At 33.7% G+C, this 25,893-nt stretch overlaps 3 protein-coding genes across 5 annotated transcripts; 2 read left to right on the top strand and 1 right to left on the bottom strand.

The window, feature by feature from the left end:
* The first annotated feature begins 2,063 nt into the window (after nt 1–2,063).
* Nucleotides 2,064–4,541, top strand: LOC124837396 (putative receptor protein kinase ZmPK1). Its single transcript, XM_088091379.1, has one exon. It carries the CDS (start codon nt 2,070–2,072, stop codon nt 4,452–4,454), a length of 2,385 nt encoding a protein of 794 aa, XP_087947505.1. The 5' UTR covers nt 2,064–2,069; the 3' UTR covers nt 4,455–4,541.
* Nucleotides 4,542–7,117: 2,576 nt separating this feature from the next.
* Nucleotides 7,118–9,017, bottom strand: LOC124837399 (nuclear intron maturase 4, mitochondrial-like). 3 transcript variants are annotated; one of them, XM_088091682.1, is made up of 3 exons: nt 8,183–9,007; nt 7,794–7,915; nt 7,118–7,652 (listed from the first exon to the last, which is right to left on the bottom strand). In XM_088091682.1, the coding sequence occupies exons 1-3, from the start codon at nt 8,677–8,679 to the stop codon at nt 7,588–7,590; spliced, it is 684 nt and encodes a 227-aa protein (XP_087947808.1). In that variant the 5' UTR covers nt 8,680–9,007; the 3' UTR covers nt 7,118–7,587. The 3 variants fall into 3 exon arrangements, with proteins under 3 accessions (XP_087947808.1, XP_087947810.1, XP_047168700.1); XM_088091684.1 differs by having other exon boundaries at nt 7,794–9,017; XM_047312744.2 differs by having other exon boundaries at nt 7,118–7,915; nt 8,183–9,002.
* Nucleotides 9,018–21,424: 12,407 nt separating this feature from the next.
* LOC124837401 (putative receptor protein kinase ZmPK1) lies at nt 21,425–23,841 on the top strand. Its single transcript, XM_047312745.2, has one exon. The coding sequence runs from the start codon at nt 21,481–21,483 to the stop codon at nt 23,839–23,841; it is 2,361 nt and encodes a 786-aa protein (XP_047168701.1). The 5' UTR covers nt 21,425–21,480.
* The last annotated feature ends 2,052 nt before the right edge of the window (nt 23,842–25,893 follow it).

Raw genomic sequence — 25,893 nt, 5'->3', positions numbered from 1 at the left:
CGCAACTTAGAGTTGTTAATTAAAGTTTGTTCCCTTTCCATATTCACACTATCTTCTTTACTATTGCTTCTTGGAGGACTTATAGATATCCTAACAAACATCACACAAAACGACAAAATAGAAAACAACTAGTAAAAGAAAATTCCTATTTCCTCTCATAAGTGTTTTCACTCAAACTATATTCAGTATTTTATCTAAAAGATGCAAAAAGATTTGAAAAATGTAAAGATCACTAAAATGTGTACTAAAATTGCCTTAAAACTCAAATTAAGAGTACTTACTTTCATGTGAAAGATTCACCAATCCAAAAAACACTTACAAAGATTTTTATGAAAGAGAAAACTATAAGAATAAACTCATAGGAATTTGAAAAGGACAAACTAAAATTGGTAAAGAAAGAAATCTAAATAAAACTATATATTCTGAATAAGTCTATAATGATTCAGTCATATTTCATTATTGATACACATAAACATAAAATAAACATAGTATGTATATCAATAATGAAATATGAGATATATTTGCTTATAAAACTTAGATCAATACACATATTTTTTTATCAAGAAGAAGCATAATATCCTATAAATTATGTCAAGTTAAACATTAAAGTTTTTTTTTTCTGAAACTTCTATATTTAAAAATAAAATTAAATATATTTTTAATTCCAATAAATTTGAACATAAACTTTTATAATTTTTTATCCTTAAAAGAATAAATATAGTTACTTGTGTCTCCAATCGTAAATTATATATAAAAGATTATTATTCTTGTTACGTAACTTATGTAAATCGAATGTCACGAAATTCTGCATGTCACATTGTCTTTACTGTTCCAAACGTGCCCTTAACCTTTTTTTCTTCTTTATTAATTATCCTTTTCTCTATATTTCTACTACAGAAAATACAACGGAATTTATACAATTTGATCTCAAAAGAAATCTCTGTTTTCAACTATTCGCAACGTGCAACTGAGGGAACAATAAAGGCAATGTTTGTTTTCTCTATTTAGTTGCTAATGAAAAGTCATTAATTAAAAATAAGATAAGTCATTCTTCAAAGTTACGTGGCTTCAATAATTTCGAAAGTCTACATTTTCATCATCTTCATAATTATTTAAGGTAATGCACTAGCATGCAGGGTAGCTATTTTATTGTATGGACGGTTGACAATTTAGAATTTAATCAAATGATATTAAGTCTAATTATGAAAGAACTAAAGTTAAATAAAACCGTATTATGTTCAACTTTTCAAAATTATAATTATAGTTATAATTAAAAATTAGTCAGTCTAAAAGCAGTGAAACTTATTAATCTAATTAAAAATAAGCTAAACATATATGGACTAATATTGATCCATTTAGTTTAGATTACTACTTTTTATACTGATGGCCTATTTTAGTTTCTTATTAAAGAATAGTAATAATTAAAATATTGTTTAAAATTTAATTTTATAGATGTATATTTTTATTTAAATTTATGAAATTAAAAAGTGATTTATATTTTTAAAATTTATCCTAATACAATTTATTGACAAAAATCAAATTTTATTTAAACTAATATTTTTTTTAGTTAACTTAATCTAATCATACTTATACAAAAATTAACCAGTATCATAAATATCACTCTTATAAGAAAATTTACCAATAATAAAAAATTTAAAATTTAATTCAATTACTTTTATTCGAACGATTGAAATAATTAAACACTTATTTAATTTTAAAAAATTGGCTCATGAACATTAAGATTAATTTGTAATTAATATTAAAGAAACTAACAAATACTTTAATTAACTAAATATTTATCTTATTCTTTTAGTGGTAAAATAATACATGTTTATATTTATTTGACATATAATATACAATTAAAATAGTTATTAGAAAAATAAATTTTTTGTACTTTTGAAAAGATAAAATATATATATATATATATATATATATATATATCAAATCAATATAAAAAAAGTGTGTGTGAATCTAATGAACAATCATTTTAGACGTGAAACTGTCTATATATTAGCATGTGTCTTGTTTTACAGTAGTTCAACAACTACACTGAATAACTTGCATTGAATATGACTAAGGCTTTGTCAATCACACTCCTTCTTCTACCATTAATGTATTTCCAGCGTTCATCTTCTTCATCATCCTTGAGAATGGGTTCTTCCCTCTCTGTGGAAAATCCACACCATATTCTCATCTCACCAAACGCCATCTTTTCTGCAGGCTTTATAGCCGTTGGTGAGAACGCATATTCATTTGCAATATGGTTCACAGAGCCTCATTTTCACAGCCCCAGCACTGTCACATGGATGGCAAACCGTGATCAACCTGTCAATGGAAAACGCTCCAAAATTTCCCTCACAAACGATGGCAACGTTGTCTTAGTTGATGCTTCTTACAACACTGCTTGGTCTTCAAACACCGATTCGTTAGACCCAGTAGAGTTGCATCTCAGAGACGACGGTAATCTAGTGTTACGCCAGCTTCAAGGAACCGTTCTGTGGCAAAGTTTCGATTTTCCGACCGACACTCTCGTTCCTGGTCAGCCTCTTACCAGATACACACATCTTTTGTCTTCAAGAAGCCACACTAACCATTCATCTGGTTTCTACAAGCTGTATTTCGGCGATGATAACATTCTTCGTCTTCTATATGATGGCCCTGATGTTTCAAGCTCCTACTGGCCTAGTCCCTATCGTGTAAGTTGGGATGTTGGTAGAACTTTATTCAATAGCAGTAGAATTGCTGTGTTGAATTCTTTTGGGGTCTTTCATTCCTCAGATAACTTCACTTCTGTAACATCAGATTATGGAACCATGCTGCAGAGAAGGTTGAAACTGGACCCTGATGGTAATTTCCGAGTGTATAGTCGAAATAGTGTGTTAGAGAAGTGGTATGTTTCGTGGCAAGCAATTACTAATGGCTGCCAGATTCATGGGGTTTGTGGAGCCAACAGCACGTGTGCTTATGATCACGAGAGGGGGAAAAAGTGTGAGTGTCTTCCAGGGTACAGATGGAACAACCTCAGTGATTGGTCTCATGGGTGTAAGCCCATGTTTGATCTCACCTGCGATCAGAATGAGTCTACCTTCTTGGAGATGCAGGGTGTGGAATTTTACGGGTATGATTTTTATTATGTAGAAGTTAGTAATTTTACGGCTTGTGAGAAACTGTGCTTGCAAAATTGTAGTTGTGTAGGGTTTCAGCACTCCTATACTGACAAAAAGGGCATAGCCTTCAAGTGTTATACCAAAACACAATTGCTCAACGGAAGGCGTTTACCCAGATTCACAGGAACAACATACTTGAGAGTGACCAAAGGTTATACGTTCTCTGTGAAAGAATCTTCTACTGACAGTGCACATGTTCTTCGAGTTTGTTCAGTTCAACTTCAAAGAGATTATGTAAAGTCACACGGAAGCCGTATTGTGATTGTTTTTCTGTGGTTTGCTTCCGCACTTGGAGCTTTTGAAATGGTTTGTGCTTTCGTGATTTGGTGCTTCCTAATTAGAACCAACCGAAAGTCTAATGCAGATCAAAAGGGGTACCATCTTACAGCAACGGGATTCAGAAAATTTAGCTACTCCGAGTTGAAAAAGGCTACAAAGGGGTTCAGTAAGGAGATTGGAAGAGGTGGGGGAGGGGTTGTGTACGAAGGTATTTTATCAGATGAAAGACATGCAGCAATTAAGAGACTGAATGAAGCTAAACAAGGAGAAGGAGAATTCCTTGCTGAAGTGAGCCTCATTGGAAAGCTTAACCACATGAACTTGATTGAAATGTGGGGATATTGTGCTGAGGGAAAGCATAGGTTGTTGGTGTATGAGTATATGGAGAATGGTTCTTTGGCACAAAATCTTTCATCCAACTCCCTTGATTGGAGTATGAGATACAACATTGCAATTGGAACTGCAAGAGTTCTAGCATATCTGCATGAAGAATGCTTGGAGTGGATTTTGCACTGTGATATAAAGCCACAAAATATACTTTTAGATTCCAATTATGAGCCAAAGTTAGCAGACTTTGGCTTGTCGAAGCTCCTCAACAGAAACAACCCCAACAATCCAAGCATCTCTATGATCAGAGGGACCAGAGGGTATATGGCACCAGAGTGGGTTCTTAACTTGCCAATCACATCCAAGGTGGATGTTTATAGTTATGGAATTGTTGTTTTGGAACTGGTAACTGGAAAAAGCACAAGTGTCCAAGAAATTGATGGTGGAGAGACATATGATGGGAGGCTAGTGGCATGGGTGAGAGAAAAAAGAAGCAACACCAACTCAGATTGGGTGGAACAAATAGTTGAACCTGCTATTGGACCTGATTATGATAGAAGTAAGATGGAAATGTTGGCAACAGTGGCTTTGAACTGTGTAATGGAAGACAGAGATTCAAGGCCTACCATGAGCCAAGTAGTTGAGATGCTTCAAGGTCATGGAAGTGAATCTGATCAATGATTCAGTAATGTCTAATTCTTTATGGCTATTTTTAACATATCATAGCTACAGATATTTTACTTAAATTTTATTCAGGAATTACACAGATTTTCCTTTGTTCACAATTTCTTTTTGTTTTATATCTAACCTTCCTCAATAAATTTAGAGATGTATTCACTTCCCCCAAAAGTAATTTGAGAAAATTTCTGCTCTAGTTCTGTATCTCTCAAGGCAATATATCCTGGTCTAGGATTTTGATGGACCTAATGGTTCAGATTGAATATCAACAAACTCAATAGGTCGTTAAAAGATGCCTTATTTTAAGTAATAAGGAACTGAATTCGAAGACATTCTTAAAAAGTATCAATACATGAGAACACATATTCTTTAAAATCTTGAAGCCTCTGTCACAAACATTACAAGTTCTTCTTCAAATGAATTACTCAACTGTTACATTTTTCATGTGGTAAATGCTCTCTCCAAACATAATCAATATTTCAACTCTATCTAACAAGTAATGTCACGTTTTACATAAGGAATATGCATTTACAACATACATAATAAACTTTCTTTGAATCATGTCGTGTATCACATAACACAATAAACATGTGTTTCACATTTAGACTCCATGAAAATACATTAGATGCACTATATACTATGATAGATGAAAATACCATATACTAAGTTTTGGAATGGTCTAACCAAATTTCTTTCCACATCTTCATATCAAGGGCATTTAAGTGTCATCTATTGAAAGTAAGAATCAAAGTTCCTTTGGGACTCCAACACTCAGCATCATATACATCTTTCCTATTTCTATGGTGGTACTATTGAATCTCCCTTCTTGCTCGTTTTTTTAGGAGTCTTACCTATCGTCTCATGTCTTACTATGTCATTCTACTTACAGAAGTTGTTGAAAAATTTTGAACAAAAGTCAAGACTATAGCATTTGTTAAGAAGCTCTTCATCATTTCATTGTTTTGGTTCTCCATTATATGCTTCTAGCTCTTAAAACTTTCTAAAGCTTCATCTTTGATCTTCTAAGGGTATAACTTCCTCGAATAATTTTTTAAGTACACATATCCATTCTTAACTATCTCATTTTAATCTCTAACAACTCCAAGTATTCTTTCTTGTCACTTCTGGTTATAGATAGACAAAGATGAAACCAAATAAATAACTCTCATTGAGATGATAAGGAATGAAGGATTCCTTATTATATAGCAATACTTCTTATGAGTGCATGCATGGGAAGATCTTTATTGGTTTTAAGTAAATAAAAATGTTTATGCAGAGCATAGTTTACTTTTATTGTTATCTTTATAATTAGAATTTAATTTGATTGTATTTTTTTCGTTTATAAAATACGTGAAAATGGTAATTTTGTATGTGTCTAGTTAGATCAATAAAGCTAGGGGTTATGGACATTGGAAGACATGGAAACAATGATCAAACTAAAGTCAACTAAGCACACTTGGGACAACTAAAATTTCAGCCAGAGCAAGGTTCAATAAAGAGATTGAAAATATGAATAAGGAATAAAGCTTATCTAAGTTGTACCATATGCACACACGACTAGCCATAGAACTTGCGGATGAAAGATTGAAACATAATCCTTCGATCGAACAGTTAGACGAATATGCGACTGATCGATCCCAGACTCTCAAAAAGCCTTAAGTACAACACATAATTAAGTTTACATGCTAAACATACTTACAAAGTATTCGGCCACAATTATGGTTTTGCTAATCGCAAGTACATCTCGAAACCTATAAATACGAGTTTGAGGTAAGTAGGTATGTGATTCCATTTATTGTGAATTTAAAACATTACTATGATTGACTTGAGCGTTAGAGTGTCTTTGACAGGTATCCGTCTACATGATTTGCAACTTAAACATCAAGAATCTAAAATGAATTTAACTATGGATACATAAGACAATGCAAAGAGACTTGAAGAAAAGTGTGAAGGAGTGTCTCATTGTAATCCTCGACACTACACCCGAAACATAAGCCATTGATCATTTTAGATTTTAAAATTTAAATTTCTCTCTGCATTGTATATAAGGACTTTAGAATATATTAAGAATTCAAGAAATGATTAAGAATTTACTTTTGTGAGAGTGATAAATTTCTTCAAAGTATTATCTTGCTTCCTAGGAGTCAAATGACGATTTTTCATTAAGCTTATCATTAAGATTAAGTTCTTTCTGTAAGTGAAATAAAAATGTCTTAAAAACTAATTTTTAGTTGTATAAATTATTTTTAAATATTATAATGTTTGTTGATGTAGCTGAAGTTAAGTTATTTGAAGTATGAAAATGAATTGATAAAAATTACAAAACACCTGCAAAAATAAAGGCCAAAATCAACAAATTCTGAAAGTATATGTTTTACACCCCTTACATTACTTATACGCTCCAAAAAGATGGACAACTCAAAACCTACTTTTTTACCAAGAAGGCAACAATTTATTTATTACTAACTTATTTGATATTTTAAAAAAAATTCCTTATTTAATTATCATAAATTATTAACTAAAAATATTATTTTCCAAAATCTTTTTTAAAAGTTTGGATAGGTTTTAAAATCTCTATAAACAAAAATACTTTTAAAAGTTAATTTGTGAAGATTTTATTAACAAAAGTCATATTAGCATAAACCCTGCAAGATACACTAGTACAGTAAAGGGAAACGACAGCGATTATTTTTGTCTATTTGCAGCGGTTCTACAACCGAGGTATATACAAGCGAGGCAAAAAGTCCACTTTTTGCCTCAGTTCTAAACTGAGGTAAAAAAATGTATGTTTTTCCTCGGTTCAAATGCAACATAGGTAGTAGAGGGTGTTCTTTATTTTTTAGCCAGACTTTTGGCCTCGTTTGTGTGAACCGAGGAAATAGATTAATAGACCGTGGGTATATCTATATCTCAGTAGACACATCTTTATGACATTAATAGGAGCAACAGTCTCAGTTTTTGTCACAGGATGCTTGATTTCTGATTCCTTAATTTTCTTCAAACCATGACCCAACCATTTCTTCCCAATTCTGTGTCCCATAATTCCACATCTCCACCTTTTAGAGAGTGAATAGCTCCACTTTTTCTTTCAACTTGTGAACAACTTTTACAGCAAGACTCTCCCTAATTGTTCTTCTCACCAAAGTTCCCAAAAATCGGATACCATGAGACCCATCACAAGGCAATTCATCAGTTGATCACCTACATCCAACAACAAAGAACTGCTCAAATAACTCTGGAAAACCCCCAAACTCTGTTATGCTCAAATTACAGCAACACCCCTTGAACCATAAACTACAAAACACATCTCATCCATATAGCGACAAGAGTAAACTTTCACACCAGAACTCTTCCAAACATCATCTCCATTCAACTGTCTCCTAAACCAATCGCGCAACACGGAGCCAGACCTGTCTCGCTCATTTAGCCCTCTACCGCATATGCCTTCATATTTCATCGACAGCCTGCAAAATTCAATGTCAAAGAGGTCAAGGTAAATATTCAATGACAAAACCCCTTCTTGTGGGAGACCATTTCCCTTAGGAAAACCCCCAAACTCTAGATTTAACACTCCAGCATCAAGCATGCTCCGAATGAAACCATATAAAATAGGATCTTCTATCTTCTCCTCCATTATGGAAATTAGCTTTTCCAAAAAAACAATATCCAATTTCTTAACCATAAGCATTGTGAACAACCAATCAGGACTTAAAACACCTTTGCACACGTACCTCAACGCGGCGGCACAACCCCTCCCGCTCCGGCAACCATGCGAGATCTTCGAGAAATGTTGCTTGTATACAACCTCCAGAGCTATTCTCATCGCTTCCAGCACAACCTTCAGCCTCAAATTGGGAAACCCTAATATCTCTTTGTTCACATAACCTCTCCTTGTTGAGAACGATGTCGTATTTTTGGACACGTCGAAATCCCCTTTCCCAAGCTCTTCAACTAGGTCATCCAAAACTGAAGCAGCGCAAGGAGCGAGACTACTGCTTGGGATGGCAGCGGGGGCTCCCGACAGCGGCTCGGGGTTCTCATGATAAGTGCGGACGACGACGGTGACGGAGTCCAGTAGGGTTTCGGCAAACAAGGAGGAAGGCGAAGGGATCTCGTTAAGGTCGACTCTGAGGCCTGAGCGAGCGTTTTGGTGGTTGTTGTTGTGTTGTGGCTGCGACAACGGCGCATTAAGGTTGAGGTCATTGCCGGTGGAATCGGGAAGCTCCATGATAATCGGCGCTCAATCTCAAGGCAGTGAGTTAGGGCTTTGAGTTTGAACCATTGTGCTTCTGATTTCGGAGTATATCTTAAACTTTAAAGCAAAACAACAACATTTAATTTATGTATGCACTCATACACAATTATGCATATAAATTTTAAACACTGGAAAATGTGTTCTAGCCTCATTGAGTTCACCCCAAAGCACAACATAGTGCTAGTAATCCACTACACTGCATAATACGCCCCTTGATCCAGTTGAATACTAAGTTGAGATTTATGACAGGGAGATATGGAACTTCCAGAGTGGAATTCCTTCAGGTTTTTCTTCCTCCTCTCTTATAGTGAGTATACCCAAATCCTTTTAATCAAATTGCAACTGTTAGGCCCAAAAGATATATTAATAGAGACTTGCAAAATATGGATTATGTTTTCCTGAAACATACTTAATACAATAAGTGGTATAAATTAGAAAGAGTAAATAAGTACAAAAATTATGTTGAACAACTAGGTAATTACTATGATAGAGTGAAATTCAAAAGATAAACCTTGGAGGGATGACTATCAAATGCTTGAATGCGTCTTCATTGACATCTTTACTGCTTCTCATTTCCCTCTCCCAAGTTTGAGGGTGAGTGGCAGTAGCTACCCTGCACATCAGTTGTTTCAGATTTTTACCAGGATATTTCTTCCTAAAATTTAAATATAAGTGTCTCACAAAATCTCTAGTCAACACCAGGGAGTAGTTCTTGTATGGCTCGTAGTAGACCTTGTGGTTTCAAAATAATAAAGAGCAGTTACGAGCATATATAAGTAATCAATTAATGTAGGAAAATACCAAAATTAAATATGACTATTACCTTTTGTTGGTCACAAAAGTTATTGCTGAACATACTTCTTCACCACCAAGATCATGAATCAAAAGATTCAGAAACCACGACCATGAATCTTTGTTTTCTACTTCTACCACCGCATATGCAATGGGAAAAATTTGATCATTTCTATCTCTCCCAATAGCTATGAACAACTCACCACCATACTTCCCTTTCAAAAAGGCTCCATCTAATCCAATTATTGGCCTACAACAGACAAAATTGTCTTTGCATGCCTTTAGACAACAATAAAATCTCTTGAAAATTACTTCACCCTCATTATCCTCAACATGAACCTTAACTGTAGATTCTGGATTTCTTCCCAACAACTCATGTGCATAATCATATATCCTCTTATATTGTTCCTTAAAGGACCCAACAATGTGATTAGAAGCAATATCTTTGGCTCTATAAGGCACACACCTAGATATACCTATGTTCCACTTCCTTTGAACTTTTTCACGAATATCTACACCCTTCATTTTAGGATTTTCCCTTACTGTTTTCTCCAACTTTTTGCTCAACCACTTGGCATCAAGTAACTTGAGGTTGAACTCCCTACTGTAGGTATGAATGTCTTTTTTAGTTCTCAGCTGCCATGATTTCACAGCCTCCATATAAGCACAATATATGGTCCATGGGCATTCTCATTTTGCACCAAAGCACTTCATCCTCAATCTTGTTTTGTCATTTTTTACAAAATTTATATTCCTCCCATTTTCCAAAGCATACCCTTTTACATAATCTAAAATATCTTGTTTTTCTGCAAAAAAAGTCCCTACTTCCTATGTAAAGTCTACCATACTTTTTCACATACAAAACGTACCAAACCTCCTATAACCTTCATTGTCATTAACCTCTTCATCACTATCTGTTGCACTAAGTAATTTTTCAGATTTCCACTCCTCATCTGACAAACCTCTATCATCATCATCAATCTTGTTGTCTGAACTGTCAGAAAGACTTTTTACTTCTATTTCCATATTACCATCTAAATCATCATCTATATCACATTCCACACTCACATCAACTAGCCCCTCTAAGCACTCATTATTTCCATGTACATCACCTTTATCAGTAGATGTACTCCAACTACAAAGATCAACTTCCTCCTCCACAACTCCTTCTCACACATTCAAGTCTTGCTCTTAGTCACCATCACCATCATCTTCAACTTCATCTTCAACACCATGAACATCTTCTTCAACTTGATGAATATCTTCTTCAACTTGTACTTTAACACCATCACTTTCACCATCACCTTCACCATTTACTTCAACAACATCACCATCTTCTTCACCCTCATGCACCTCTTGTCAGTCACCATCACCTTCACCATCTACTTCAACACCATCACCATCTTCTTCACCCTCATGCCCCTTTTGTAAGTCATCATCACCTTCACCATCTACTTCAACTCCATCACCATCTTCTTCACCCTCATGCACCTCTTTTTGGACTTCACAATGACCTTCAACTTGTCCTTGATCATTAATAATATATTCAAGCATATGTATCACTTCGGGCTCAAAAACAACATGTACAACGTATAAATGAACCTCACCATTAAGCCTAGCTAAGTTAGCCATATGCATGGCACCGATGTCATCAGTCAATTGTTCCAACCTATTTTCCAACATTAAATCCCCTCCTACATAGTACCATAAATTTTAAAATTATCATATCCAAAACTTTTCACTACACTAACAACCACAAAATAACTCCACATATCAGGGTCAAAGGACAAAGTTGTTGTCTCCCCTTCAAACTTCAAGATATCATCATTAATGAACTTCCCTCCATGGTGGAAAACACAGTCAATAGCGTCGTCCATTACGCACAACACTTTATAAATATATCTACACACACCTATTATACAAACATATGACGACATAAAAAAATATATATTAAAATTTTGGAGGACTAAAATTTTGAAGTATATCATTAGAACTTTTACTCTGTGTAACGTTCCAATAATATAGTATAATACTATATAAAGAGTTATCATAGATATGATAAGATAGCACAGTTATCCAACTAAAGTATAAAGTATAAAATTACAGTCATTCAAAATAACCATAAAATTTAAATTCTCTATATAACCTCTCTAATACAAAACTATATACAATACTAGTCTAACTAAACTATGTTGTCGCATCACCACCATCCAAAGTCTGCTCTAGGGACACCTCATCTCTCTTTGCTCACACCTACAGGATGATCATTGCAAAGGAAAAAACATCAACACATACAAAATACAAGCACAAAAAACAGGGTAAGCTGGTTGGAATAAAAGAACAAACATAATATTTATCAACTACATATCATACAATCATACATAGACATTTCATCACCAAAAACACTTTATGCATGACACTGCACTGACTTTGACCGTCCGAACTTAAAAGGATTGCCGAGCTATGGCAGGTTGTGCACTCGTGGTGGCTTCTGCTGCTTTGCAAAGTCATTGCCAATGGATTTTACCCTACCACACTCACGAGGTTAGTCTGTTCCGGACCTTGGAGCATACTGGAAACCTTCAAGATTAAGACCTCCTGCTACTCCTTACGACATGGATCAATCCTCTCTACGTGAGAATGAAAGATCATTGGAGTTTCAAGATAACCCCCAAGACTGAGCTCCTGCATTCATTCTAAACATACTTGAACCTCACAAAGAGGATTCACTTTAAAACTTACTTTCATCACTTTGAAACCATACTTTGAATCTTAACTCATGACTTTATTGCTCATACAACTCATACATAATCATATTTCATTCCCAACAAACTCAATTTATATTTCAAACCAATCAAGAACAAGAAAAGAAAGGGTACTCAAAGACATGAACCAGTCGCTCAACACATACCCTCGCTAAGAGACTATAAAGTGTTGTGCGAATAAAACTCCTAATGGTAACAGACCCCAAATCTCTTCGTTCAACGACCCAACTCGCTGTGCGAAAGTCCAGACAATGGTCCAAACCCCCTAGACACTCGCTAAGTGCACCCATTCGCTATTCGAATAAAACTCACAGTGCTCCCAGACCTCAACCAGTCCTCAGCGCACCTTCTCGCTGTGTGAATCACTAAACAGTGAGCCAACCTCTAAAACCACTCGTTGAGCGACTTCACTCGCTCAACGAGTCTGTATGATCTGCAACACCAAATCTGCAAAATTACGCAACCTATATTAAGTTTACCAATTCCAACTATTTTTCCCAACTTCTAACCCTCCTAGATTGTGTTATATACCTAAATATACTTAACTAATGTTGTCTAAACACTCCTAACCTCAATCTAAACAAGTAGAATCAAAATCTCACCCAAAAACTTACAAAAACTCAACTTAGAGACTCAAATTGAATTCTACCATTTGTGACACAATTCCAAGCATCTTAAGGACTCTAACAAGTCCCAAATGACTTACTATAACTCTCCAAACTGATCATTTGCACATAGAACATCTTACTCAAGTTTTCATTAGTTCACTTCCTCCAAATTGAGTTCCAACCAAGTAGGACTCTACCTTATCACCACCATACACTCACAACTCAGATTTCTACCATTTTAGATGTTAGAACAAGACATAACTCAGCTCATACTCAATCTCAACTGCACAGAAACAATTCACCAACCATTTCTTACTATTTCCTTCCTCAAGAACTCATTCCTAGACCAAAATACTCTACCATCAAGTTATCCTTTTCTTTTAACAAATTCACTCAACACCAAAACACTTCAATAGTGAAATCCAACAGCTCAAATACACGTAAGAACATATTCATCATTCATCTCAACTACTCATCATCATAAAACCCATCAATTTCATCAAAATACCTAAATTATCACAAAAACTAATTAACATTAAAATCCAAACAATTTAGTCTCCACATATCATCAAATTACACAACATACATACATTTAAAAGAAATTAACTAGCTTCCCTTACTTCTATCCAACTTGCATAGCTCAAGAAAAATACCTCGATCGCGACTTGCATTGTAAGGAATTTCTAAAAATACCTACAAATCACCGATTGATGATTAAAGAGAGACCTTAAAACCTAAATTTAACTAAGCATTGAAGAAGAACACAACTTAATACATGCAAGAACCGATTCTTGGCATGATCACATATTAGGAAAAAACTAAGAAAAAGAGCACGAAACTTACTTGCTCTAACTGAAAATATGATCAGACAGATAAGTAGCCCTTGACTCAGTGATCACCTAAGCACTTCCTGATCGTTGAACAAATACTCCAAGAGTGAGAAAAGTTAGATAAAAGTGAGAGAAAAAGAAGAAAATAGTGTTTTAGAGAGATAGAAATATTTTAGATAATGAACCGAACTTTAGAAAATTCTATTTATATTATAAGATTATTTTATAATAAAATACTTGGTCTCATTATTTTAATACATTTATCTACTCTAATACTCCATTTTCTAGGTTCTTACTGTTAGCATAAAGCTAAAGAGCAAAAATTTTGATGATATCTCAAAGTCAAGTCTCAAGTGCTCATATTGCAGGAAGATCTTCATGAATACTTGTTTTAATATTAAAGCTTTTATAATTTAGTAGATTTATGTATAGGATGTGGTTTATATTTGATTTTATGTATTGTTTGCCTTAGGTTGCGTTAAAATTTATCTTGAATCAGAAAATCTCATTTTATACTCAAGATAATTGATTATCAATTTATCATAATCGATTATCAGCAATCAATTATGAATTGCCATAATTGATTATAATGAGCAATTATGAGAATTTTTAAGCAAGTTTTTTTTACCGTTGTGCATTCATTAAATGCATAATTAATTACCATAATTGGATAATTGATTATCACACGTTAACTAGTTGACAATAGATTTTTGGAGGTATCCTTGATTGATATCTCTATAAATCAGATTGGGACTCTCATTCTAAAATACGAAATACAAAATACGAAATAAGTGTATTTCGAAAAATCTAATCTACAGTGTGCGGTGATGAGTGTTCTAGGGTTTGTTGAGCCCTTGTGCTGTGGCTTTGAGAACTTGGTGTGTTGGCATAGAGCGAGAACTTTCACAAGGAGTGTGATTGAGTGTTGTTGTTGTTGCTGAGTTAAAAGCCTATCATCCTTCGTGAAGGCATTCGGAGGAGGTGTTCATCCTTTGTGAAGATTCAGAGGAGGTGTTCATCCCTTGTGGGTTACAGGGGAAGTGACTTTCATCTCTTGGGGTAACAAGAGATATGGTTTCTAAAATTTTACAAATTGTTTCTTTGTGATTGTAATTTGTAATTGTTTTGTGAGTAGTGAACTGTTTATCTTGTTTTGAGATAAGCGACTGGATGTAGGATTGGTAAGATCTAAACCAGGATAGAATCATTTGTGCAAATTTCTCTCAACCTTACCCTCTTTATTTGTTCTTATTATTTGCTTGGTAAGTTTAATTGAGTGGAAATTAAAAGGCACACGTTCGTATTAAAAACCCTCTTGATTTTTTATTCCACGCTAATCATTTCGCTGCAGCCGCTATGACAATTGGTATCAGAGCTTGATTTGATAGTTATTCAAATGGCAGGATCATATCAAACTTTTGTAGAGGGTGCTTCTATCAATAGGCCACCCCTATTCACAAGTGAAAATTATGCATTCTGGAAGGTAAGAATGCAAATATTTATTGAGTCTATTGATTGTGATATTTGGGAAGTTATTGCATTTGGTTCGTCTGTTCCTACTGACAATAAGCAGGAACTAAAGCCCCGTGTTTAGTGGACTGCTGAAGAAAAGAAAAGGTTTCAAAACGATGTAAACGCTCAAAATATTATTTGATCTGCTTTAACTGTGGATGAGTTTTACAGGATCTCTATTTGTAAGACTACTCAAGAAATGTGGGAAGTGTTGAGAGTAACCCACGAAGGTACTGATGACGTAAAGAGAGCTAGAAAGAATACCTTGATCTAGGAATACGAAATGTTCATGATGAAGAGAGGAGAAACAATTTCAAACGTCTAGAAACGCTTCACCAACATTGTTAATCATCTCATTGGACTAGGTAAGTCTTTCGAAAATGATGAGCTTAATATTAAAATTTTGAAATCTTTAGACAGGTCGTGGCAACCAAAAGTGACTGCAATTTCTGAGTCACAAAATCTCAACACAATGACTATGGTGGCTTTATTTGGGAAATTGAGAGAGCATGAACTTGACCTCGGAAGACTAGATGAAGAAGAAGCAAAAACTAAGAAGAAAAAGACTCTAGCCTTAAAATTTGAGGTAGAAATGAGCAAAAGCAAACTAGAAGATGAAGACTCGGATGAGGAAGAAAATTTGAAACTTATGATAAAGAGGCTCAACAGGTTCATGAAATCAAAAGACAAAGGAAGATTCAAATACGAAAAGAGAAAAAAACCAAGAATCTTCCTCAAACTATAGATGCTATGGTTGCGGAGAAAGGGGGCACTTAAAAGCTGACTGCCTAAAACAAAAGAAGGGTAAAGAAAAGAAAGAAAAGAAAAACTTCAAAAAGAAGGCCTACATTGCATGGGAGGATGACAATGAAACAATTTCTGATTTGAGCGAATCTGATGAAGAAGCAAACATTTGTTTGATGGCAGACCACGACGTTGGAAGCGAAGTAAGTACATCTAGCGATTCTAATAATTATAGTCAAATACGTGAAGATGAATTGCATGAAACTTATACGGCTTTAATAGTAGAATCGGAAAAATTAGATAAAGCTCATAAGAAACTGAAAAAGAATTTCAAAGAATTAAAATTGAATTTTGAAAATATTCTTGAAGAAAATAAAAATTTAAATTTGAATTTTGAAAATATTTATAAAGAAAATAAAAATTTAAAATTAGACTTTGAAAATATTCTTGAAGAGAATAAAAATTTGAAAAATAAAATTTTATTTTGTGAAAATGGTAAATTTACTAGTAACGATGAATGTAATATGAATAAATTACAAGAAACAACTCATGCTGAAAGTAGTAAAAATAATTCAAATGTTAAAACGGTTGATAAAAATGTTTCTAAATATAATTATAATTACTACGATTATGATTATGGTAATAAAATTGAAAATGTTCCTAAATATAATTATAATGATTATAATTATAAAAATAAAATCAAGTATGTTCCAAAATATTATCAAAATTATTATGATTATAATTATAAAAATAGAAGTTATAGGAACCCAAATGATGTTACTTGTTTTTATTGCATGAAAAATGGTCATACATCAAATAAATATAGAATAAAACATTATGGTGTTCCAAATGGAATATATGCATGAATTCCAATTATAAAATAATTTATCTCTAACTTTAAAGTACCCAAATAAGTATTTTTAGGTACCAAAATATTATTTTTTTCTTTTTGCAGGTTATTTCAAAATTAAGGAAAAAGTTTTTGGGTGTGCACCAAAACTTAGTAAAGTATGGTTTGTCAAATTAAAGGGGAGTTTTTAATTTGAAAAGAAAATTTTGATAATTTATTTTTAACTACTTCTCTTTCTTCCTTAAAGAATCAAATGCAATTCAGAGGAGTATTTCTTTATCTTGTTTTTATTTATTTATTATAATTTCTAAATTTATTTTATTTTCTATGTTTTGAATTGTGCCTCCTGTTTCCCTTTAATAAAAATTATGATAATTGTTATATGATTTATATTTAAGGGGAGTTCTTATATTTAGGGGGAGAAATTTTTTTTATCATACATAACGTCTTTTTAATAATGATAAAAAAGGGGGAGAAATATGTTTAAAGGCTTAGTTATATTTATCTTTTGTCTACTAATCCCTCTTCTTTAAGTTATGTATGAGTTACAGATCAGTGCAGGTTACAAAAAGCTTTAAATTAAAATATTTTTTATCATCATCAAAAAGGGAGAGATTGTTAGCATAAAGCTAAAGAGCAGAAATCTTGATGATCTTCATGAACACTTGTTTTTATATTAAAGCTTTTATAGTTTAGTAGATTTATGTATAGGATGTGGTTTATATTTGATTCTATGTATTGTTTGTCTTAGGTTGCGTTAAAATTTATTTTGAATCAGAAAACCTCATTTTATGCTCAAGATAATTGATTATCAATTTATAATAATCGACTATGACTTGCGATAATTGATTATAACGAGCAATTATGAGAATTTTTAAGCAAGTTGTGCATTCATTAAATGCATAAATTAATTACCATAATTGGATAATTGATTATCACACGTTAATTAGTTGACAACAGATTTTTGGAGGTATCTTTGACTGATATCTCTATAAATCAGATTGGGACTTTCATTCGTTTCAGAAAATCTTATCTACAGTGTGCGGTGATGAGTGTTCTAGGGTTTGTTGAACCCTTGTGCTATGGCTTTGAGAACTTGGCGTTGGCATAGAGCGAGAACTTTCACAAGGAGTGTGATTGAGTGTTGTTGTTGTTGCTGAGTTAAAAGCCTATCATCCTTCGTGAAGGCATTCGGAGGAGGTGTTCATCCTTTGTGAAGATTCAGAGGTGTTCATCCCTTGTGAGTTATAGGGGAAGTGACTTTCATCTCTTGGGGTAACAAGAGAGATGGTTTCTAAAATTTTACAAATTGTTTCTTTGTGATTGTAATTTGTAATTGTTTTGTAGTAGTGAACTGTTTATCTTGTTTTGACATAAGCGACTGGATGTAGGATTGGTAAGATCCGAACCAGAATAAAATCATTTATGCAAATTTCTCTCAATCTTACCATCTTTATTTGTCTTTATTATTTGTTTGGTAAGTTTAATTGAGTAGAAATTAAAAGACACACGTTCGTATTAAAAAGTCTCTTGATTTGTTATTTCTTGCTAATCATTCCGCTGTCGCCGCTCTGACACTTACACTTTGAATGATATTACATTTGTGAAATGTATGCTTTATACGTAGTATTTTGTCATTCACTTTAATATCCAATTTTATAAAATTTAATTTTAATTTTTGTAAAATATTTTTCATTTTACTCACAATGTTGTGAAAAAACAAATACGGTAAAAAGGAACTCAAGAGAGTAAAATTTTAGAATATATTATGAAACAAAAATATTATAAAAATTCAAAGTAAATAATGATTAAAATATTTTTTTTATCTTTTATGTTTTAGTAATTAACACTTTGATAAGAAATAATTTTATTCCTTTAAACTTACAATGGTGCATAAAAATATTATTTAATTATTAAAGCTAAATGGAACATCTATTCTGAGAATTTCAAAAATACGAAAACAAAAATTATTAAAAAGAATACAGCGACAAAGTTTAGCCGACAATGTCAGATATGAAAGTAATATTTATTCTTGCATGTATACGAATTGATTTCATTCTGTGAATCATGACATAGTTGATTACGTATGAAAATTTAATAGGGTGATAAATTGTTGTTCGAAATTAAATGAGCCTAACTGTTAACTACTCTATTTATAATTTAAGATATTAATGCTTCCTTTTAATTTAATCACTGGTGTATTTTATGCTTTAAGAAAAACAATGTTGTATAAAAGAAATGATCAATATTTACTCATCTCACTTGCATAAAGAAATGTCTTAATAAACAAACATAAAATCCACAATGGTGCTTGTAAGTATGCAATTTCATAATTTAATATAGGTTTAATGTGTTAAGTCCCTATTTTCATCCAGAATTTTAAATAAGTCTCTTTCTTTTTCGGCATCTCAATTGAGTCCTTATTTTTGTAAAATTGAATCAAATAGGATTTTCCCGTCAAATTGAAATGACGCCGTTAAGAAAGGTATGCTGGCAGTTGTAGTTTTTTATTGCGTGGCATTAAAAACGTGATTGAATTATATTTTTTTAATTTTTGAATTAAAAAATAAAGCAAATAGAGTGGAAACTGATGTTTAAGTAAGGGCAAAGTTAGAAATTAAACCTAAAATTAAATGTTAGATCTTCTCTGCAATTGAAATCCAAATCTAAATGAAACTCGGGAAAGTTGAGCTTTACGGTTCATGGGAGAAAACAAAAAAATTTTTGTTCGTGGTGTGGGCTGGCAGGGATGGCAAAGATTTTTCTGTTGTAGCCCGATTTAGGGATTTTTCTGGGTAGTGCGATTCTGGGTAGTGCGATTCTGGGTTCTCTGTTTGCAGTGCGAAGGAGCAAGCTTCCATGGTTGTGCGAGATTGATGACGGAGGTGCGGCGTCCATGGAGTTTGGATGAGAACGAAGGCAGCGACACTTTGGCGAAGAGACTTGCAGTGGAGGTTCAACGACGATTTGGGATTGTTCTGTGGAAGAAACGCGATATCCGATGACGACATTAATCGCAGCGTGAGGCTTCGTGATGGTGCGAACTGTAGCGACGCGAGGAAGATGGTGAGGACGAAGGAGAAGGTGGCGGTGTGACAGTGGTCTTTCGCGGCGGCACATGGGATTGATGGTTGTGGCGCGGCATAGCTGACGCTTGAGGGAGAAGATGCTTTGATAGTTGGTGGCCTTGCGGCGGCGTGTGCCTAGTGGCTTCGAATGGAAACACCGCCGTTGATGGCGTGATGAAGACGATCAAGATGCTTGCGCGTGGAAGATGGGTGTTGGCCTGATGTGATGGTGCGGCAACAAGGTGGTTGCTGGTGGTGCGGCGGTGGCTAACGGCGCCCTAGGGTTTGGTTTGGGAATTAGGGTTTCAGATTGTTAGAGAAGATGATGATGTGTCAAAGTGGTGATGTGGTAGCATGTTATTGGCTGAAATGTTTTTTCTCCATAAAATGTTTTTTCTTTTTTAATTTTATGTTCACGGGATGTGTTGTTGGACTGTTGAATTTCACAATGTAAATGAGAATGAGGCTTTCAACACTTAATTTTAGGTTTAATTTCCAACTTTGCCCTTACTTAAACATCAGTTTCCACTCTGTATGCTTTATTTTTTAATTCAAAAATTAATAAAATATAATTCAATCACGTTTTTAATGCCACGTAATAAAAAACTACACTGCCAGCATACCCTTCTTAATAGCGTCATTTCAGTTTGACGAAAATGTCCTATTTGATTCAATTTTACAAAAATAAGGACTCAATTGAGATGCTGAAAAAGAAAGAAACCTATTTGAAATTCTGGGTGAGAATATGAACCTATTAATATATTACTTGAAATGAGAAAATTATTAATGTAGTGTATGAATGTATGGAAAGTTCTAACATTAATATTTTTGTATAATATAACGATAAATTCTCTCAACTATAAATTTAAAATGAAACTGATTAGGAAAATGTTTTAATATTAAACTGATTCTTAAATATTATATCTCTTAGCAAAATAATTCCTCGAAATATAAACATGATATTAGAAGTTTCTATATAAAAAATAAATAAATTTTTTTATTATTTTTAGAAATTGAGTCTCACCGATTTGAATAATTCAACTATTTATTCTTAAATATGATTTATAGTTATTTTTGTTTTCTCCATTCCAAGAGTTTTCATTTCACTTTATCATGTCAATATGGTTAATTACATTAAAAAGACATAATTGACCACTTTAATTATATTTTTTCCTTTTTTTATCCATGCGTTCCTTTTAAGATATCTAAATCTAATTTCATTATTATTATTTAAAATTATGATTATATAATTTATTTACAAAAATAAAAATACAAAAGAAAATACAATATTATTAAATATTTAATATTCTAATATTACATATTAAAAAAATTATAATTATTAAAATGAAAATATCAAATAAAATTAAATAAAGACAAACAATAATTAAATACTTAATTACAAATTAACTAATAAATTAATATTATTTTAATAACTTAAACTAGTTATCTTTTCCTTTGTGAGATGGATGGAGTAATAGACTATTAGGTTCTTTTGGCATCATGGTAACCAACCGCAAAAATATATTACAATATCAATACACAGTTCATGAGTACAAACACAAATTACTGGATTTCAACAAGAACACACGAGATCTTCCATTGAATATGAGTATGCCTATGTCAATCACACTCTTTCTTCTACCATTATTGTATTTCCAACTTTCATCATCTTCTTCATCATCCCTGACAATGGGCTCTTCCCTCTCTGTGGAAAATCCACACCATATTCTCATCTCACCAAACGCCATCTTTTCTGCTGGCTTTTTAGCCATTGGTGACAACGCATATTCATTTGCAATATGGTTCACGGAGCCTCATTTTCACAGCCCAACTTCTGTCACATGGATGGCAAACCGTGACCAACCTGTCAATGGAAAAAGCTCCAAACTTTCCCTCACAAACGATGGCAACATGGTCTTGATTGATGCTGCTCTTAACATTGCTTGGTCTTCAAACACTGCTTCATCAGCCCCAGTGGAGTTGCATCTCAAAGATGATGGCAATCTAGTGTTACGCCATCTTCAAGGAACCGTACTGTGGCAAAGTTTCGATTTTCCAACCGACACTCTCGTTCCTGGTCAGCCTCTAACAAGATATACGCAACTTGTGTCTTCAAGAAGCGAGAGTAACCATTCCTCAGGTTTCTATAAGTTTTTCTTCGATGATGACAACGTTCTTGGTCTTCATTACGATGGTCCTGATGTTTCAAGCTCCTACTGGCCACAACCTTGGTTGATAAGTTGGGATGCTGGAAGGACTAATTTCAACAGTACTAGAATTGGCGTGTTGAATTCTCTGGGACTTTTCAGTTCAACAGATAATTTCACTTTCGTGACATCTGATTACGGAACAGTGCTGCAGAGAAGGTTGAAAGTGGATTGTGATGGCAATGTTCGAGTGTACAGTCGAAATAATGTTTTGCAGAAGTGGTATGTTTCATGGCAAGCAATTTCTAGTGGTTGCATATCTCATGGGATTTGTGGAACCAACAGCTTCTGCACTTACGTTCCTAAGAGTGGAAGAAAATGTTTGTGTCTTCCGGGGCATAGATTGAAGAACCACAGTGATTGGTCTGAAGGGTGTGAACCCTTGTTTCAGCTTACTTGCCATAGGAATGAGTCTATGTTCTTGGAAATTCGAAATGTTGAGTTTTATGGCTATGATAATCATTATGTAGAAGTCAGTAACTATAGTGCCTGTGAGAATTTATGCTTGCAAGACTGCAGTTGTAAGGGGTTTCAGCACTCCTATAGTGATGATAAACCATTTTATAGGTGCTATACGAAAACGCAATTGCTCAATGGAAGACGTTCACCGGTATTCCAAGGAGCAACATACCTTAGATTTCCCAAAAGTAATAGCTTCTCTCACAAAGAACATGCCAGCGAACCTTTATATGATCATGTTTGTTCAGTTCAACTTCAAAGAGATTATATCAAATCACAAGGAAACCATTTTGTGAAGATTTTCCTGTGGTTTTCCACCGCCCTTGGAGCTTTTGAAGTGATTTGCATTGTTTTGATTTGGTGTCTAGTTAGGACCAGACAAAAGTCTAACGTTGATCGAGAGGGCTACCATCTTGCAGAAACAGGATTCAGAAAATATAGTTATTCAGAGTTGAAAAAGGCGACAAAGGGGTTCAGTGAAGAGATCGGAAGGGGTGCGGGAGGGGTTGTGTACAAAGGTATTTTATCAGATGAAAGACATGCAGCAATTAAGAGACTGAATGAAGCTGAACAAGGAGAAGGAGAATTCCTTGCTGAAGTGAGCATCATTGGAAGGCTTAACCACATGAACTTGATTCAAATGTGGGGATATTGTGCTGAGGGAAAGCATAGATTGTTGGTGTATGAATATATGGAGAATGGTTCTTTGGCACAAAATCTGTCATCCAACACTCTTGATTGGAGTAAGAGATATAACATTGCCCTTGGAACTGCAAGAGTTCTGGCATATCTTCATGAAGAATGCTTGGAGTGGATTTTGCACTGTGATATAAAGCCACAGAACATACTTCTTGACGCTAATTATCAACCCAAGGTAGCAGATTTTGGCCTGTCGAAGCTCCTGAAGAGAGGTAATAAGCTCAGCAATTCAAGCATCTCTATGATCAGAGGGACGAGAGGATATATAGCACCTGAATGGGTTTTTAACTTGCCAATCACATCGAAGGTGGATGTTTATAGCTATGGAATTGTTGTTTTGGAAATGGTAACTGGGAAAAGCACAACAAGAAGTATCCATGATGATGAAGAAAGATATGATGGGAGGGTGGTGGAATGGGTGAGAGAGAAAAAGGGAAACAGTAGTAACTCATATTGGGTGGAGGAGATAATTGCACCTGATATTGGAGCTGATTATGATCACAGGAAGATGGAAATTCTGTGTACAGTGGCTTTGAACTGTGTCATGGAAGACAGAGATTCTAGGCCCACCATGAGCCAAGTCGTTGAGATGCTTCAGTGAATCAAATATAATGGGATTAATTATCCTTGGTGATAATGATTTAGTATGCATTGTCTTTTCAATTTGAGAAAAACTTGATTTTAGTTATTAATCTCTTTTCATATACTTTTGTACTTTTGTATGGACTTGCTTGTTTGTTTGTGATGAAAACGATACAGATAGACTCAAATTTAAAGAAAGTTGAAGATGACGTAGGAGAAATGCAGATTCTGGTAAGTAATACACAGAACTAAATACGAAGGCATCTTATAATAATAAATTTACGTAAAGAAAAATGTTTTTTTAACAATTTTTTTTAATAATTATGTGTGGTGGCTTGCGATTGATTTTTTAGATATTTTTTAAAAATAAATTTAAACAAACTAATAAAATAGTGACACATGATTTATTGTGAAAAATTTAAACTAATATTGTCAAATTTTTTAAAGGAACTTATGTTTAAATATTATTTATATTAATTATTGTTTAGGGTTTGTGATTATTGTAAAATCTAGCAAATGACATTACGAACGAGTTTCATTATTTTTTTTAACACATAATCTCTTTAAAAATCACTTTTCTAAAGTTCTCTGACTTCTCTCTAGGAGTTCTTCTTCTCTGCTCATCTGATTGAATAACTGAAATGTTATGAATGATTCTAAGAGCGAGCTCTTCATTTTAGACCGATTAGTTTTTCCATTTAAGTAAGTTAAGTTTCAACCCCTTCTCTCTTGTCCTTTCTTTTCTATTGTAAGGGGACCCTGCTCATTTTTCATGTAATGTTCGAGTCTTCTATAAGACTCTCTGTTGATCAATGGTATTAATGGTATACTCTGATCGTGTTTCTGTTGTTTGTAGGTACAAATAGAGCTTCTTGAACTGTGTGACCGGAATAAGGTTCTTTAGAACGATTGGTCTTCTAAAAGGTAAGGGAACCTAATGTTTTATTTTATTTTGAGTTATAAAGTATGAAATTATAGTTATTAGTATGAGAGTTGAATGTATGTTGAATTGTATGCTTGAAATGAGCATGTTAGTACTAAGTGTGTTTGATTAATTGCATTTGGTTGAATGATTCTGATTAGATATGATATTTAACTTGAATGCTGTTGTTATTGTGAAATTGTTGGTGATGAATTGGTTTATGTGTTGAAAAGAAATTATATGGGCTAAGACATGAACTAGTTTGGTCTAAAAGTGAGGTTTTGATAGGTGATTTTTAGAACAGAGGGTCTAAAGGGATAAACAGAAATATGAGACATCTGTAGACTCAATTAGAACTTGTTGATAGCTTAAGTTGATAGAAAGTTGAGATAGAAGTGGGTATAAGTCAAGAGGATGCTTTAAGAATTTTTTTAGGCTTGATTTAGGGGTTTTAAAGAGTGAGATTTTGAAATATAGGTTCTGTGTCAAAATGAATGGTTTGAAGTACATTTTTAAGTCATTTCTAACTTGTTAGAGTCCCTAAGTTGTTTATCTACGAGTTAAAATATGTGGGATTGATTTAGAGTCTATAAAGTGAGGTTTTAGTTGTTTTAAGTTGGAATCTTGTGGTAAAACAATTCAAAACGACTTTAGATCGGTTTATATACTTTTGGTTAGATCAAGTTTAGTTTAGTATTCAATCTATAAGTGTTAGAAGTTGGTAAAAGTATTTAGGATAGGTCTTGGGGTGTTTAGGGGTGCAAATTCTGCAGTTTAAATACTACAGAATTATGCAGAGTGGCTAGGCGAGCAAAGGGGGTTCGTTGGGCAAGTATATGAGATCTCTGAAAGTGAGTTTCAATGGCTAAGCGAGCTAGCTCGCTAGGCTTGTGGAGCTTGTTGTTTTGGCTCTCACTAGGCGAGTGGGGCTTGGCTATCGTGGTAAGTAGTCTGTGTTCGTTGAGCGAGTAAGTTGAGTTTGTTTGGTTGTTTTGTTTTGTATTTCTTTTATTGATTGGATTTATATATGGTGTGATGATTTTTCTATTACTTAGTGATATGGTTGGGAATACATGATGGTATGAAATTGAGTTGTAAGAGTTCTAAGGAGAATTCTTAGTGTTTGTATCAAATGTTGTTGGTATAAAT

Source organism: Vigna umbellata, chromosome 5 (assembly GCF_029865625.1).
Source record: "Vigna umbellata cultivar VRB3 chromosome 5, Vumbellata_1.0, whole genome shotgun sequence".
Lineage (NCBI taxonomy): Eukaryota > Viridiplantae > Streptophyta > Magnoliopsida > Fabales > Fabaceae > Vigna > Vigna umbellata.
Note: the sequence above shows the minus strand (reverse complement) of the source record. Positions and strands in the feature narration are given on the sequence as shown.